The sequence below is a fragment of the Aspergillus affinis genome (assembly GCF_023601865.1).
Source record: "Aspergillus affinis strain CMG 70 chromosome Unknown NODE_4_length_623078_cov_86_301200, whole genome shotgun sequence".
Classification (NCBI taxonomy): domain Eukaryota; kingdom Fungi; phylum Ascomycota; class Eurotiomycetes; order Eurotiales; family Aspergillaceae; genus Aspergillus; species Aspergillus affinis.
The window spans coordinates 251,325-265,797 of NW_026515785.1; the positions used below are offsets into that span (position 1 = coordinate 251,325).

The window sequence follows — 14,473 nt, forward strand, 5'->3', positions numbered from 1 at the left end:
GTACTATTGCTCCCATGCGCCTCGCATGATGGCTTTTTTTTTTCTTTCTTTCTTTCTCTCTCTCCTTCCCCGCTGTGTTGGGATGAAGTGAGCTATTAAGATTGGACATATATATTTAGACTATTTGGACGCATTTAGATCGCCTTCTCAACTTATTTTTTTCTCTCTCTCCTTGACTATAGAATATCATTAAAACATCAGACACTTCCTCCCCGAAGTGAGAACTCTGTCAACTTGGTTAGCTCACCGAAAGATCAGGCTCAGACGTATATAGCTAGCCCTAAGCAATGGCTTCGGCTTTCCTTCCTCCCCCCAACCAGGAAACTTCGTTCCCTCGTGAGTCCCTCATGCTCCTAACATATATTCTGTTCGATTGTAACTAATATAGCCTTGTCAAACTAGCCCCTGCGCACCCCGCAGGTACGGCACCACCTCCTGCTCCCCCTGCAAACGCTTTCCCACACAGTATAGCTTTCCCTTCCCCTCAAAGCTCTCCTGCATTTCCGCCACCAAACTTCAGCTACCCCCCTCCTCCGAGGCAACAGCCTGCCAGCCCACCCCCACCCGATCTCAATAATGCAGCATACAATATCAACCCTGGGATTGAAAATTCCTATGCCCAGTCGACTTCTGTATCCCCGCCTCCTCAATCCCCTCCCCCCGCCGTGCAACAACCGCAAAGAGCATCTACAATGCCCGTGCAGTATAGTCCAGTCCAATATAGCCCAGACCAAATCGTATCTAGTGCGGACGAGGTGGGCACGTTCAATGGCGGCAGCTACAGAATCAGCCACAGAGACACAAACTCTATCCTCACCTTGCAATTGGCAATGGGATGCCCCATTGAGGCTAAGCCTGGTGAGCCCAGTCCTTCCTCCCACCCCGTGATGCTCGGGAAGCAATCGATTGACTTGTATCACTAGGCGCGATGATCGCCATGTCTGAGAAAATTCAACTGCGCGGAAGCCTCAAGTTCTCATGGAAGAAATTGTTAGCCGGAGAAATGACCCTGTCCACATACACCGGACCCGGTGAAGTTCTTCTTGCCCCTTCGACACTGGGCGATATCATCGTGCTGCGCCTGTCCGGTTCCGATTCTTGGAAAGTCGGCAAAGACGGTTTCCTGGCCGCGACCAGCGGCATCGTTAAAGACTTTCAAAGGCAGAGCATCAGCAAGGCCGTCTTCTCTGGCGAAGGATTATTCGTCTACAAGATGACTGGAATCGGCTTAGTCTGGCTTCAAAGCTTCGGTGCCATCATCAAGAAAGACGTATGCTTGGTCTCTTGATAACCCCCTACAAGAAACTCCGGCTAATCACTGTTCTAATCCAGATCTCCGATGGCGAGACCTACTTCGTCGACAATGGTCATCTGGTGACTTGGAACTGCAAGTACAAGATCGAGCGAGTCGCATCTGGCGGTATCATGTCCGGCATCAGCTCTGGCGAAGGTCTTGCCTGTCGGTTCATGGGCCCCGGAACGGTCTACTTGCAGACGAGAAACGTGAATACCTTTGCGGCCCATATCGGGGCTTCTACAGCGAGTGGGTGAGGTTTGGATACCTTATACGATCTTATGACAGTTTTTTTTTCTTCCTTTCTTTCTTTATCATTGCCTCTTCCATACTTCTTTCTTCTTCTGCCCTTTCTTTTTCCCTCTTTATCTCCTGAGCCATTTGTTGGTTATATTCCCCTCAAGTTCCTGGTGACCTTGTGAGCGAAGCACATTATACTCGATCTAGGCTCAGAAATAGTGTTTTATACGTGGATGTATGTTATAGCTGTTGGTTATTCTCATATCCAAGTCGAATCTTTCTTTGAACGCAAACTAGAGAATGTAGATTTTGGGAATAGTCCTTAAAGAAGTGTGGACGACTCATTACAACATCTACTCAAAACACCAAAGAATAGAAAAATGACGACCAACTAAGTCATATACTTATCATGCCACGCTATATCTTCAATTCGTCTCTTCTTAACGTCAAGGCCCAAAGTCTTTTTTTTTCTCACTCACGTTCCCGCCCGTTGCGCCCCACACAACATCACACATGCTTTCATCTCCAACATAAACCCATCTCAACTGAGCGAAAGAGGAAAATCTTTGTACGAGATAAAAGGGGGAGGAAGGGATGAAAAAAAAAAAAAGAAAATCGTAAACGGCCAAAGATAGCGAAAATAATATGGAATAATGACCACCGGGCTCCTTGCAATTTTCTTCCCCGAGAACCATTCCAGCCACAAGAAAACACCATTCGTTTGTCTTTTTGCTCTCTCCTCTCCGTTTAACCCTGTCTCTTTCTGCGGCCGACCTGTCCACGGAAACCGGTCTTGATGGCGGCGACGGAACGACGAGATCCGCAAGAGTTGCAGGTAACGAAGTACAGACGGTTCTCACCCTTGTTGAGTTCGGTGTCGGGACTGCGGCAGGTCTTGCAGGTGACGTATTCGACTGTTTCCATGTTAGAGGTTATTCGCTATGTTATATCATAGAAAATGGGGGTGAAGGGACAGGAGAAGAAAAACATACCGATGTACCGTCTCAGAACGTTCTCAATCTGCTTCTGCTGGAAACGACCCTTGATAACCAGACGTCGGCTACCGTCCACACTACCACTGGTACCCAATTCGGCGAACAAGAACTGCATGACGTGGTCGTCGGAACGCTTCATACGCTTGCAGATATCGGAAATGTTGGCGAAGATGGTACGACGGTTACCTTCACGCAGACATTGAGGCGGGGGAATCTTGTAGGACTTGGCGCCGCTCGACAACAGATCGGGGTGGTGGCTCTGGATGAGGGAGAAGAATCGCGAGACCAGCAGCGAGTAGGGGATGGCTTGCGATGCGTCATGGGCCCAGATGCCCGTTCCGGCCTCAAGGTCGCCCTCGGGCACCTCCTCCTCCTTCTCCTCGCCGGTCTTCTCGGTGGCGCCGGCCTCGGCCAGCTTGGCCTCGAAATCACCGGCGTCCTTCTTGGGCTTCTTCTTCTTCTTCTTCAGGGCCGTGGGGTCGAACTCGCCGTCGGCGGCGGGGGTGGCCTCCTCGTCTTCTCCGCCCTCGGACTCCTTGGGCTTCTTGGACTTCTTCTTTTTCGACAGGCCCTTGAACATCTCGGTGACATCATCGACGGACTTGTCTGCCGTGGCTGGTTGAAGTGAAAGCGGGAAAAATTAGCAATTGTTGGACAGCGGATAGGTTCGGACAGAGATGAGGTCGGGGAGGGACACTCCGCCGGGCGATGGTGGGTGATAACGAAGGGATCTAAAGAACATCATGAAAACCTACCGTCATTCTCCGTAGTAGGCTTCTCGACCTGAGGGGCCTCTGTGACTTCACCGTTGGTATCCATGATGACTGCGCCTTCGCTGAATGCGACGGACTTGCGTTGTTTCGGTTCAACCTGGCCCCGCCAGAGAATTAGGTTAGCGGTGGATTAAAAAAGAAGTGGAAGAGAAAAAAAATATCAAGGCCCAAAGAACGATCCAAGAACAAAGAGTCAAATCTCACGGAAACTGGGGAAGCAGCAGCGTACAACTGTCACAGCGCGGGGGGAAAGGAGATAAAGCACAGGAAGATTGGGCGGAAAGGTAACTTAAAGGTATGGGAGGTGAAATGTTGAAGAAAATGTGGGAGGGCAAATCGGTAAAGGGAAAACAGAGTGTTTGTGACGTACAGTCTCCGCCATATTGGCAGTCTCTCGCAGGAAATCAGGGGTAGAAACACGCCACAAATTCGAATTGTAGCGACTCGGCTGGTCGGGTCGATGGAGCGTCTGGTGTTGGCAAGGAGCGATGCTTTTTGCTTGTCCGCAGCGAGCCAGACTCGCAATTCAGAGGCTGCGATGGCGACCTGTTATCGGACACGTGATCCCTCTGACTCAAGGCCCCCCGTATCGATACCGTACGGCTGTACGGCCCGTACTTGTGGTCGCCTCAGGCATCATTATAGCACGTGATAAGGGCCATCACCGGGTCCCGTCCAGTGACTGATTACGTCAGACGGTTTCCATCCACCTTCTGCTCCATACTCGACTCGACTCGTCGCCATCCCGGATTCTATCGTTGTTCAGGTGGTAGGCAGGCCACTACTTGAATTCTTGTTGCATATTCGCTTCTCCTCTTCCGCGACACCCTCCTCCCGACACCAAATCACGTCAATCCAACACCAGAACCAACACCAGATCGGACCAGTCCAGCATCCACCATGTCCTTCCCATCCCCCTCCGCCTCCAACCCGTCCCTCACCACCTCCGCCTACATGGTCTCCTCCCGCGACCACTATTCCGATGAAGACGTCGCCTCTCTCCCCTCCGAATCCACCTCCGCCTCCGACCTCGACTCCCTCTCAGATGATTACTCCGACGCCGAGGAGGAATGGCGCGAAAGCATCGAGCAATTGGAGCTCCTCCTGACCATGGTCCTGGTTCCGTTCGTGGGGAAATACTTCGGGAGGAAGTGTGCTTATTGGGGTACTCATTCCTCTTTCTCTCCTTTTTAGTTGTCCCGGGGATAAAATTCGAGAGTCCCCTTAAAGGGGTACACCTTAGATCGATTGACTAACTCTGCACAACTAGGCTGGACCAGGTTCATGGAATGGAAATATCCCATCGAAGTGGTGATGAAGAACCCATCGGCGTATAAGGGAACGGGAGTGGTTGCGTCGCTATGAGCTGGTTAACGGGCATCAAATACCACGGACTCAGCGCCCTTTCCGGAGACAGTGAGAGGTTTAAATATTCGTCATTCCTTCCAAGTTTCGTTTGTGCATGAGCCATTCCCGTTCCTGTGATACATACATAATGATACCCACCCCCGCCTTCTCAGTCGGAGAGCGATGATAAACCTCATTGTCCTCGTGGTTGTTTACTCCCCAGCCTCTGGTTTCGCTGCTAGATAGTTAGCGGTTGTCTACTTTCTACAGTGATTTTTAACAAATCGTGAGCTAGAGGCCCCTGGCCTTATTTTGGATACACCGTGGAGAATCATAAGGGGACAAAGGCATGCTCACTGGGCCAGGTCTGCGTCAAGAGCATTACAGACCCTCGGTGAACCAGCAAACCCCTAGGTCGAGGGCATAAAAAAGGGCTGGTCAAATTGATTTCGTCTAGCAATAGAGCGCGCTATGAGACACAATCATATCTAATTCAACATTATTGTATAGAATCAAGAATATGTATGAAAAACTTGACACTGATTTCAAACTTCAAGTACTATTCTTTTGACATGATCCTGAAAGAAACAAAAAGCCTGCAATAATACTACCCATATGCTCAGATCACCAAGACTCGAGATAGTGGAATGTGCTCGCGAACCCTGACCCGCAGCCCAGAACATCGTACTCTGACACCAGCATCAACCCATGACTGTCCTCAGCATAGATGTCCCCTCGCACCGCGCCTCTTCGAGGCCAACTTAGGGCAAATAACGGCGGGCCATACCTCATCCGTGTATTCTGCTGCTCTGCCGAGGTCTCCTCCCCACGGGACTGTATCTTCACCATCGACCACAACCCAGAAGAGATAGAGGACGACCGGGCCTGGCGGTCTCGTTCGTCCAAACTGACCAAATAGGTCCGCGGGACGAGACCGACGCCGTGGTTCTGCAAGTAAAGCTGTCAGCAATCAATCAATCTTCTGTCTGCGGAGTAGGGGGGTCCGATATATCGGCCTTCTTGGCTGGTACTACCGAGAATGTCTTGATGGCAGTCGGGATCACAATTTTGGTAATCCAGGGCAAGTGGAATAGTTTGAAATACTCGAGTATCGCATTCATCATGCGAAGGGCCTGGTATATGCCCGCGACGTTACCCGGCAACACCGGGATTACAGCAATGTCCTCAACGCACTAGAAGGATTGCAAGTTTAGTATGAGAGTGATACGTTTTCAGATGAAACAAAGCAATCAGAAGGGGATGAATAATAGGGAGCGTACTTACCAGTTTCTCTTCGTCGTCCACGAGCATTGAATAGCCCACGGAAATCGTCCATGTGTCGTTGACGATCTTGAGCCCTATACTTGCCGGTGCGGGATGTTGGTCGTAATCCAATCGGATATATCGACATAAACGTTTCATGTGGAGAATTGTTGCTGCGTGCCAGGCGTTCATGTGCAAGGAAGCTTCGGCCTGGATGATATCTCCCTCGCCTTCGCGGATTACAACTCCGCCGCACATGGGAGAAAAAGCGAGGAATTTGCTATGAACAGGGTTGAATGGGAGCCGTGAATGAGTCATTTGTTTGTACACTCCAACCATTGTCTTGTCGTTTGTGCTCTCTAGCCGGCTGATAAACACAAAATCCGCCACTCGGTTGATAGGTTTCTTGTCCACTAGGCGAGGTTTGTATAGTTCGTGGACTCGAAAATTGTTACTGAAAACATGATCAGTCCCCCGTATGGTAATCATGCTTAGGAATCTCTGAGAAACTTACATATCAAAGGGTATGATACTGTCGTGTTGTTCGCACATCTTGTGCATGATCTTAAACATGATATTCGCGCGCCTTTTGCTATCCGGTGGAAATGCTTGATGTAGCGCCTGCGCTTGGAGATATTGTAGCATCATGTTCTCATCAGGCTGATTGGTTACCAGCTGGCCTCGGAAAAGTTCATCTCTGCTTTTCCCTTTGTGCAATTCCCCCAGTTGCTGCATTGAGAACAGGCCTATGAGCCTTCTTTAATCGTCAATATTTCATGAGGACGGGGGAGTACTCACAAGCAGGTAATCCGGACAAATGGCGCCCCTCCAAACCCTTTGCATCACATCACTAAGCTCCCAAATGAGCGTGGGCCTCGTTCGTACGTATTTCAAAACGTCGGTGGTGAGAATATTCAACGGTTTTGCCGTGGCTAGGCCGGTTAGGTCCGTGTGTAATGCAAGATTGGCCACGTTCACGGCCCATTGGGATGGGGCTAAATTTGGATTATCGCATTTTCGAGTGAGGTTTTTGGTCGCTCGAGTTCCTTCACTCATTTGGGCGTCACTGGAGGGGGTTGATCGTGTGGGGGTCATCTTGGATGTGACAAGGTGAACACGGGTTTCTTTTCTTGAGAAATGACAATACGAAAATTCAAAATGAGAAGCCCTATAAGTATATTCTATAGTAGTTTCCCAGAATCTTGGGGAGGCAGTAGTCTTTTATGTCACTCTTCTATTCTTTATACCCCCGAGACAAGGGCTAACAACAATAGACAAAAAGGGAGAGCAAGCACAAAGAACAAAGAGCACATTGTCGCCAAGAGGTACTTTGGTGTATTTCCCTCGCTTCGAGACCAATCATGACACAGTAGAAGATCAATTTTCCCCAAGTAGTCGGCTGTCTGCCACGCTGCAGGTTAGAAACAGCGGTCGTCCGTAGTCGTAGTAAACGTCCACTTGGATCCCGATGCAACGGGCCCTGGAAGATGAGTCCTTTGGACATCACGTAGTAGGGACCCACCTAGGAAGAAGCAGACAGCAGCGTCGATAGCGAGCGCGAAATGAGCCAGTCTTGCTTGTCATTGGATGTGTAAGAGAGACAAATCCCCCAAATCCCGGCGGAATGGAGACTGGGCTAACGTTACATTAGTACTTCTTAGCTTCACCACGTCACTGTCGCTATGCAGATTTGGAGACTAACTGAGACTATCTGTCATTTACTAAGGTAGATATCCACCATGCTCTTGACTTATCACTCTGTCGGGTGAGCCGATTTCCATCTTATGTGTCAACAACTTATTCCTACAGTTCACTATCCAGCCTAACAATGTCCTTTATGACGACTAACAATAAAAATCCAACAAAGACTATCATTCTTCTAAGATTCATCATTATAGTTGATGACATAGCACATTCATTCATTGTATATGGTAAAAAAATGAAAAGAACAAAGCCAGAGCACTAACAATGTACAGAAAAAGGAAAACCCCCTGACCCAAGGGAGCGGGCCACCGCCGAGTGCAACTGTCGACGACAACGAAGACCTATGGCACGAATAAAATCTGCAATTTTCCCTTAAAGTTACAGATTTATCCCTGTGTACTCCCCTGACCCTTGGCGGCACTTGGTCATTTTAATACGTCAGCCTATCGAAGTCCTGCCTTATATCTTTTTATGCAGTTGTCCTGCGTACTAGGTGCCGGCGATCTTTATCTATTATCTAGTTTTCGTTGACTAGTAAGTAACTATTCATTAACGTAATCAGATAATCAAGCAGTATAATAATAAAATAAGGCAGTGGTCAAACTATTACTAAAATTATTTTATCCAGCAAATTAGGAAGTTCTTCTATCATATATTTTACTTTTTAACTACCATCGATCGCAATAATAGTATTATGTGACCTAGATCTATACTTAGGACCCGGTAATAAGGGTTTGAACTTAATAAAGTGCCTCTCTTGAACGACTAGATACTGGCTGAGAATAGAGAACATGAAGCACGCGCAAATCTAGGCAGAAATGACCGACTGGCCGGATATCAGTGCGCTAAATTCCCACTGCATATTCATCCCTACCCATAAGTGAGCCGGTTTTTGGTTTCTGCTTCGGCCGGACGGGATTTGGTTGTGGGCAAGGATGTAGTTATACCGGTAGACTTGATTTTTCTTGCTACTTATTTTAGGCTAGATGACTGCGTCTATGGTACTTCTGAGAGGGGATCTTGGCAGAGCCTCTCTAGTCAGGTGTCGGGTTGCACTATCACGATAATAGCCCGAGTATAATAGCAAATCTAGGACCCTCGAGTGACCAATGCACTGGGAGTTACCACAGAGTTGGGACGAACACGGACCCCGGGGAGTGGGGGTGGGCTTATAGCTGCATATGTTGGAACGCACTAAGCCACGACTAGGGCACCGACTATCACATTCGTCATTCAGTCCGTCCGTGTAGTATAAAAAGCAATATACGGAACCGTTTCCGTGTTGATCGTGGTGCTAAGCGCATCTAAGAGTGGGAGGACAAATGAACGAGTCGGAAGAAACAAATGGTACCTGCCTACGACTAGATGGCTTTGACGCATCCATTCCCTCGGGCCCAGGAGTGTCCATCCATTATTTGAGGGGTTGCTGTACAGTTTATCTCTCATTTGGCAATTGCCTATATATACAGCATAGATGGAAATGGCATCTTCATCGTGTCGGAGAGGATATCCAACATCTAAATATGCAGAGCATACGAGTAATATGCTATGAAGTGGCGTTGGGTAAAATTTAGGGAAGAATTTCAGGAAAGCAATGCAAACCAAACCGGGATCAATACAGCTTGTTTCGTCTCCAAAACCCTTTCAGCCCATGAAGCAACTCCTCTTCGGGATTGAATGCCCCTGCAGGCTGTTGGCCAGAACGTTCTTCTTGTCTTGCTAGAGGTTGCCTAATGCAGCATCTTGTTTCCAGTGGGTTGGTCGTGCAGGGATGCTGGCGAGACTCCTGAGCGTATAATTCCCCATAAAATTGCTCCTGTAAACCAAGGTTGAATTGAGGGATTTTGTCGAGAGATGGAGGGAAAGGTGAGCACGCCTGATTCGAAATACCCCAAGATCGACAGCCTTGCTGTATCAGACCGATGTTCTCATTGTCACCCATCGGAGAGTCATCTGTTAATTTCAACTCCCTATTACCAGTAATCTCATACAGAGAACCCTTATCTGAGTCGACGATCATGTGGTAAGCTGGATCTAGAGCATGAGAATAATCCCCGTAGTGACCCGCCCCTTGATCATTCTCTATTCCGTTCGATACCAGCGGCCAATCGTATGCCCAGTCCATTTCGCTCTCCATTATCTCAGTGCCATTGATTTCGCACTCATTCTCATCGTAGAATGTAGTTGGCTCATGAATGATTGGTTTTGCAAACGTGAATGGAACGGTTGGTTCTTGGTCGAAAACCATCAAGCTATGGCATTCTTGGTTATATTTAGGACTCTCGCATGGGTCGGCCTGTACAAGGTTCTCACTCGCGTAATTGTGGACCCCTTGAGAAATTATTGAGGGAGTAAATTCAGCGTTCTCAATGCTGGGCTTGACGCTCTCAATCGCTTCTGTCTTGTCTCCTTGACTTTGGCTTATCGTCTCGCTAGGCTGTTGCGGAATGGTTGCCTTCGACTCAGCGGACGGAAACCGCTGGTATTTGTGTTGCTCTTGGCTATGCCATGTTTGTATTCGCTCTTTCAGTAGAAGCTTGAGATCCTCTAGAGTCCAGTACTTCTTCGATGAACCCACTTTGTACAATACCTCACTGGCCTCCCAGGCACCTAGGTCAAAATATAAGAGTCCCTTTGTGTATATTTCCAATGACTCTTCCGTACTCTCTTCTATTTGCGCATTTTCAATCGGACTCTCAATTGGCGAAAAGCGAAATCGTTCTTCAATACCGTTCTTCCGTACTAAATTGCTCAAGGCATGATCTGTTCTTTGCCTCTCGGAGGCCTCGCTCGTAAGCTTTTTTTCAAGGTCGTTTGTTCCGCCCCGCTGTACTGTAGACAATCGTTCGCGATTCGACAACGTGGACCGAGACAGAAAATTGACTTCCGAAAACACGTCATGAACTAAATATAAGATAAGCCTCATGGTCAAAGTATACACAGCATCATCAAATAGTTCCACACCTCGACGAGACTTCACAGGAGTCGATGCTTTCCCTTTATTAAATATGCCCATGTCCAGGGATCGACGGAGCTAATGTAGAGTCAGAGTGAGTTACAGAAGGTTCGAACTTCAAATTCATACGGTCAATCTGTCCGCTGTCACATTTGATGCATGGAAGTAGTCATTGATTGTATGCTTTCGAATGCGATTCGCGGTCTTCTTTCTTTTCTTCGACCCCGAGGTATCTTTCGCCCGGGCTCCTTTCCCCTTGTATTCGTAGCGATCCTCTTTCGTCTTGTACCGTGCCCTACGACTGTAGTCGCGTCTTCGCAATTCAACATTTGAGTGCCTCTTTCGGTTCGATTCGTTCGCACCGGGAATGGAAAGATCGGCAGTGGGATCGTTGATTCGGAGCGCTGTATGTCGACCGTTCAAATGAGCCTTTCTGAGCTTGCATTCAACAGACGAATTGAAATCCTACCTTGAGGTATCCTGGGCTGAGCCAAAACGATGTCGGGAAACGCGCCCGGCATAGGTTTGGTGTCTCCTGGTTCTTCTATCGTCCCCGCCAGCCATTCTTGAACGTGAGACCGCGTTTGTGAATCCATGTAGAAAGTAGAAGGAGATAGTGGGAGTCATATAGCTCTTGCTTGATGTTTAGAGGAGGCTAAAGTGTGCGAGGTATGATCCATGGGCGGCTACCTTTCTAACAACGATTGTGACATCAGAGTTTGGTAAATAAACACGGAACCTATAGAAGCTTCTCCCTTCCGATTCGGGTAACTACCTCAAGGAAGAAATCACGTCAATATAATATGTGATGTGGCCAAGAATGGCCTCGGTCTTTGCCTTTGGGGGATAGGGGACATGAAGGAAGTGAAGAACGAGTGAATGAAAAGATCTGCCATTCACTCGCCGGCTGAGGTGATCGTTTTGGTTTCCCCGTTTGCACTGCAAAGGTGCATCCTCAGGCCTACAACCACCCCCCAATCTTTCACCTCCTTCAAACATTTCATCACACCTTCTTCTCATCATCCCTTACTTGTCATCACTCACTCTCTCTGAACCTGTTTACCTCTTTCTCTATTCGTTCTGACAAGCATAAATCACCAACCTCTGTCAATATGTTCTCTGAAATGGACGCCCCCAGTGCCGAGCTTATCATTCAAATCCTACAAGGTGATCTGCAGGATGCTCTGGGACAGAATGGAATACCGAGAGACCCTGACCATGAGCTTGCGCTTAGAGAATGGGCAGCGCAGCTCGGGCATTTCATTGCAATGTTCACCGATCAACAGATGGCTCAGAGTATATCTAACGCGGTTCAGGATGACGGCGTGGCAGTGACTATTGCAGTGGAAGAGAAAAGAAGAGCGCTCGCAGATAGAGTAACTGCCCTCAGAGTCGGAGGTCACGATGCCCCGCATCCAGAGCAGTTGTTGATGCGGAACAGTGCCTCAATGGCTGGCCTTGTGGGAGACCCACCTACCCTCGTCGATGCACAAGGCTCATTTCTAGATGCACGTACTGAGCCGAACGAGACCCCTGAGAACCACGAAAGGCTTCCATGCGCGTCCTGTATGGTAGTGTACTTATCGTTGGAGCTCATGAAGGCACCCTGTGGGCACATCTACTGTCGAGTTTGTGCAGCTCAATTGATCCAAGCTTCCTTTGTCGACGAATCACTCTTCCCTCCTCGTTGCTGTCGTCTTGAATTTCCAGTGTCCCCTTTGCACAATGTGCGCCTGTGTTTGCTGAAAATACAACCGGCTCTGATTGAACAGAAAAAGTTAGGATCTGTCTGGTCTGTCTGGTCTGTCCGGTCTTGTGATTTTTGGTTTTCTAATTTCTTTTACCTATGTATCTATTTATCTTCTTCAAAACAAAAATTGGAAACGGTGATTGAAGGGCGTCTCTGGGAATTCGAAAAGTAACGAGACTCGTCTGAGCTATTATGGCTGCAGCAATGGAGGCGAAAAGGGGTGCATGTTTCTAAAAGGTTTGATGCATGGAGAAAAATATGAATGGATTCAAAGTGGTATACTTTCCGTGATATAGAAAGACCCCTGTCAGATAGCCCTGGTATCCACACCAGACGACCAAGTACCGGACAACTACACCGACGCTACCTACCTTCAAGAAAAGACCGAAATCCCACCAGGGAAACCCTCGCCCGCAGCAGAAGGCAGCAAATGAGGGGGACCGGAGGTGCGCCATCGATGGGCTTAGTTTAGCGCCTCTCGAATCCGTCCAGCCCATTTCATCTTGTCCCCGCCTCCAAGCGCCTTTCTTCACTCTTCCCCCTCCCTGCCCCCATTTGATTGATTAGTACTCCGTACTCCGACCTGCCTTTTCTTTTTCATCTCTCCTAATTTTAATTTCCCCATTATTATTTGCTTTTTCTACTATTATCCTTGAGGCCACACACCCACAAACACAAACCCACCGTCAGGCAATCCGGGTCTCGCCTTCTCCTTCTCCCCCCGCTTTATCTGCCGCATCCCACTTCCGTTGTCTCCTTCACTGACGAGTTGACTTCCCCTCCATCTTGCAGCTGATTTTCCTCTGGATATCCGCTGACAGGTCTAACGTTATTTTCCTCTTCTGCACTTTGACTGGGTGGTTTCACTTATAATGTAGGTGACAGTGAGCCTGCTGGCCGCAGAATCCGTGTCAAGCAGCCTCATTCTGCAGTGAACTCGGACCGCCCCCCTGCCTCACTCGCTACCCACATTCCACCCTTTTGCTTGATTTTACGTTTCCATCTCGTTGCTCATCCTCTTGGATACTAACCTTCCTACCAGTCCCCTAGCTTCATCTCACAGACAGTCGAGATGGCCAAACTGTTTATTGGGTCGGTTTCTTGTCTTCATATGCTTACCGTCGTTGCCGTCTCACCCAGTTGGTTCAATTTTAATCAATCGACTGACTCTCTTGATTTCACAGTGGCCTGGCATGGCACACCACTGACCAAACTCTACGTGAGGGCTTCGAAAAGTATGGTCAAGTCGAAGAAGCGGTCAGTCTTCCCCATCTTCATATCCGTGAAGAATCACTACGTGTGCCATCCAGCCACTTGATTTACAGATCGCTCACAATCAATAGGTCGTTGTGAAAGACCACGACACCTTCCGCAGTCGAGGATTCGGTTTTGTCCGATTCGCTCAGGAGCAGGATGCAGAGACCGCCATGAGTGCCATGAACAACCAGGAGTAAGCCGTTCCGATACAATACTCTTCTCGAAGTGGAATATTGACCCATATTAGATTCGACGGCCGCACAATCCGCGTCGACAAGGCCTCTGAGCGTCCCGGCGGTCGCAACAACGGTGGCTACCATGGCCGCGGCGGTTACAACCGGCCAGAGGGCAATGGAAATGGTGGCGGTTACCGTGGGGGATACGGTGAGCGCACAATAACCCATGACGCCAGACGGCTTTTATTCTGACGCATTTACAGGCGGAGGCTATGGCGGAGGGTACGGAGGGGGTGGCGGTGGCGGTGGTAAGTAGATACTCTTGGGCGGGAGATTTCAACTCTCACTGCCTTCTTTCCAAGGCTTTCGCAGTCTTCAAATGAGCCTCCCAACTGATTTTACATAGGCTGGCGTGGCAACCCTCAGCAAGCTCCCACTAACTCCGGTGCTTAACGTCCAGCACGATGAGAAGCTCAGTTCGGACTTTCGCTGATTTGTTATCTTATTCAACCTACGAATATATGGCTACGAGACACGATCTGATGGAAATATTTGGCCAGTTTGGTTCTGAATACACGCGATTCGTGGAATTATTGGTACTCTGCTGCCTTGACTAGTGCTACGATAGTTTCTGTTCTTCGATTTGCAGTGAAATTTTGCTCTCAGCTAGTATTTTGTTTTCCAATACCATCTTGATAGTGATGGTGACACCTTTCTA

The 14,473-nt window shown here is 48.6% G+C and overlaps 6 protein-coding genes across 6 annotated transcripts; 3 read left to right on the forward strand and 3 right to left on the reverse strand.

Moving 5' to 3' along the window:
• Nucleotides 1-287: 287 nt before the first annotated feature.
• KD926_007973 (AIM24 family protein) lies at nt 288-1,551 on the forward strand (the record flags this gene model as incomplete). The annotated part of the gene is made up of 4 exons (XM_053103131.1): nt 288-336; nt 403-858; nt 924-1,270; nt 1,333-1,551. The coding sequence occupies 4 exons, from the start codon at nt 288-290 to the stop codon at nt 1,549-1,551; spliced, it is 1,071 nt and encodes a 356-aa protein (XP_052960538.1).
• A 730-nt stretch (nt 1,552-2,281) lies between these two features.
• On the reverse strand, nt 2,282-3,684 carry KD926_007974 (translation initiation factor eIF2 subunit beta; the record flags this gene model as incomplete). The annotated part of the gene is made up of 4 exons (XM_053103142.1): nt 2,282-2,448; nt 2,527-3,144; nt 3,285-3,399; nt 3,673-3,684. 4 exons carry the CDS (start codon nt 3,682-3,684, stop codon nt 2,282-2,284), a joined length of 912 nt encoding a protein of 303 aa, XP_052960539.1.
• Nucleotides 3,685-4,202: 518 nt separating this feature from the next.
• Nucleotides 4,203-4,667, forward strand: KD926_007975 (uncharacterized protein; the record flags this gene model as incomplete). The annotated part of the gene is made up of 2 exons (XM_053103153.1): nt 4,203-4,467; nt 4,573-4,667. The coding sequence occupies 2 exons, from the start codon at nt 4,203-4,205 to the stop codon at nt 4,665-4,667; spliced, it is 360 nt and encodes a 119-aa protein (XP_052960540.1).
• Nucleotides 4,668-5,273: 606 nt separating this feature from the next.
• KD926_007976 (uncharacterized protein) lies at nt 5,274-7,007 on the reverse strand (the record flags this gene model as incomplete). Its single annotated transcript, XM_053103164.1, has 5 exons — nt 5,274-5,597; nt 5,684-5,842; nt 5,934-6,366; nt 6,427-6,641; nt 6,711-7,007. The coding sequence occupies 5 exons, from the start codon at nt 7,005-7,007 to the stop codon at nt 5,274-5,276; spliced, it is 1,428 nt and encodes a 475-aa protein (XP_052960541.1).
• Nucleotides 7,008-9,228: 2,221 nt separating this feature from the next.
• On the reverse strand, nt 9,229-11,168 carry KD926_007977 (uncharacterized protein; the record flags this gene model as incomplete). The annotated part of the gene is made up of 3 exons (XM_053103177.1): nt 9,229-10,650; nt 10,702-10,976; nt 11,042-11,168. 3 exons carry the CDS (start codon nt 11,166-11,168, stop codon nt 9,229-9,231), a joined length of 1,824 nt encoding a protein of 607 aa, XP_052960542.1.
• A 516-nt stretch (nt 11,169-11,684) lies between these two features.
• KD926_007978 (IBR domain protein) lies at nt 11,685-14,208 on the forward strand (the record flags this gene model as incomplete). Its single annotated transcript, XM_053103188.1, has 7 exons — nt 11,685-12,200; nt 13,365-13,414; nt 13,507-13,579; nt 13,666-13,772; nt 13,827-13,963; nt 14,019-14,063; nt 14,162-14,208. 7 exons carry the CDS (start codon nt 11,685-11,687, stop codon nt 14,206-14,208), a joined length of 975 nt encoding a protein of 324 aa, XP_052960543.1.
• Between the last annotated feature and the right edge of the window lie 265 nt (nt 14,209-14,473).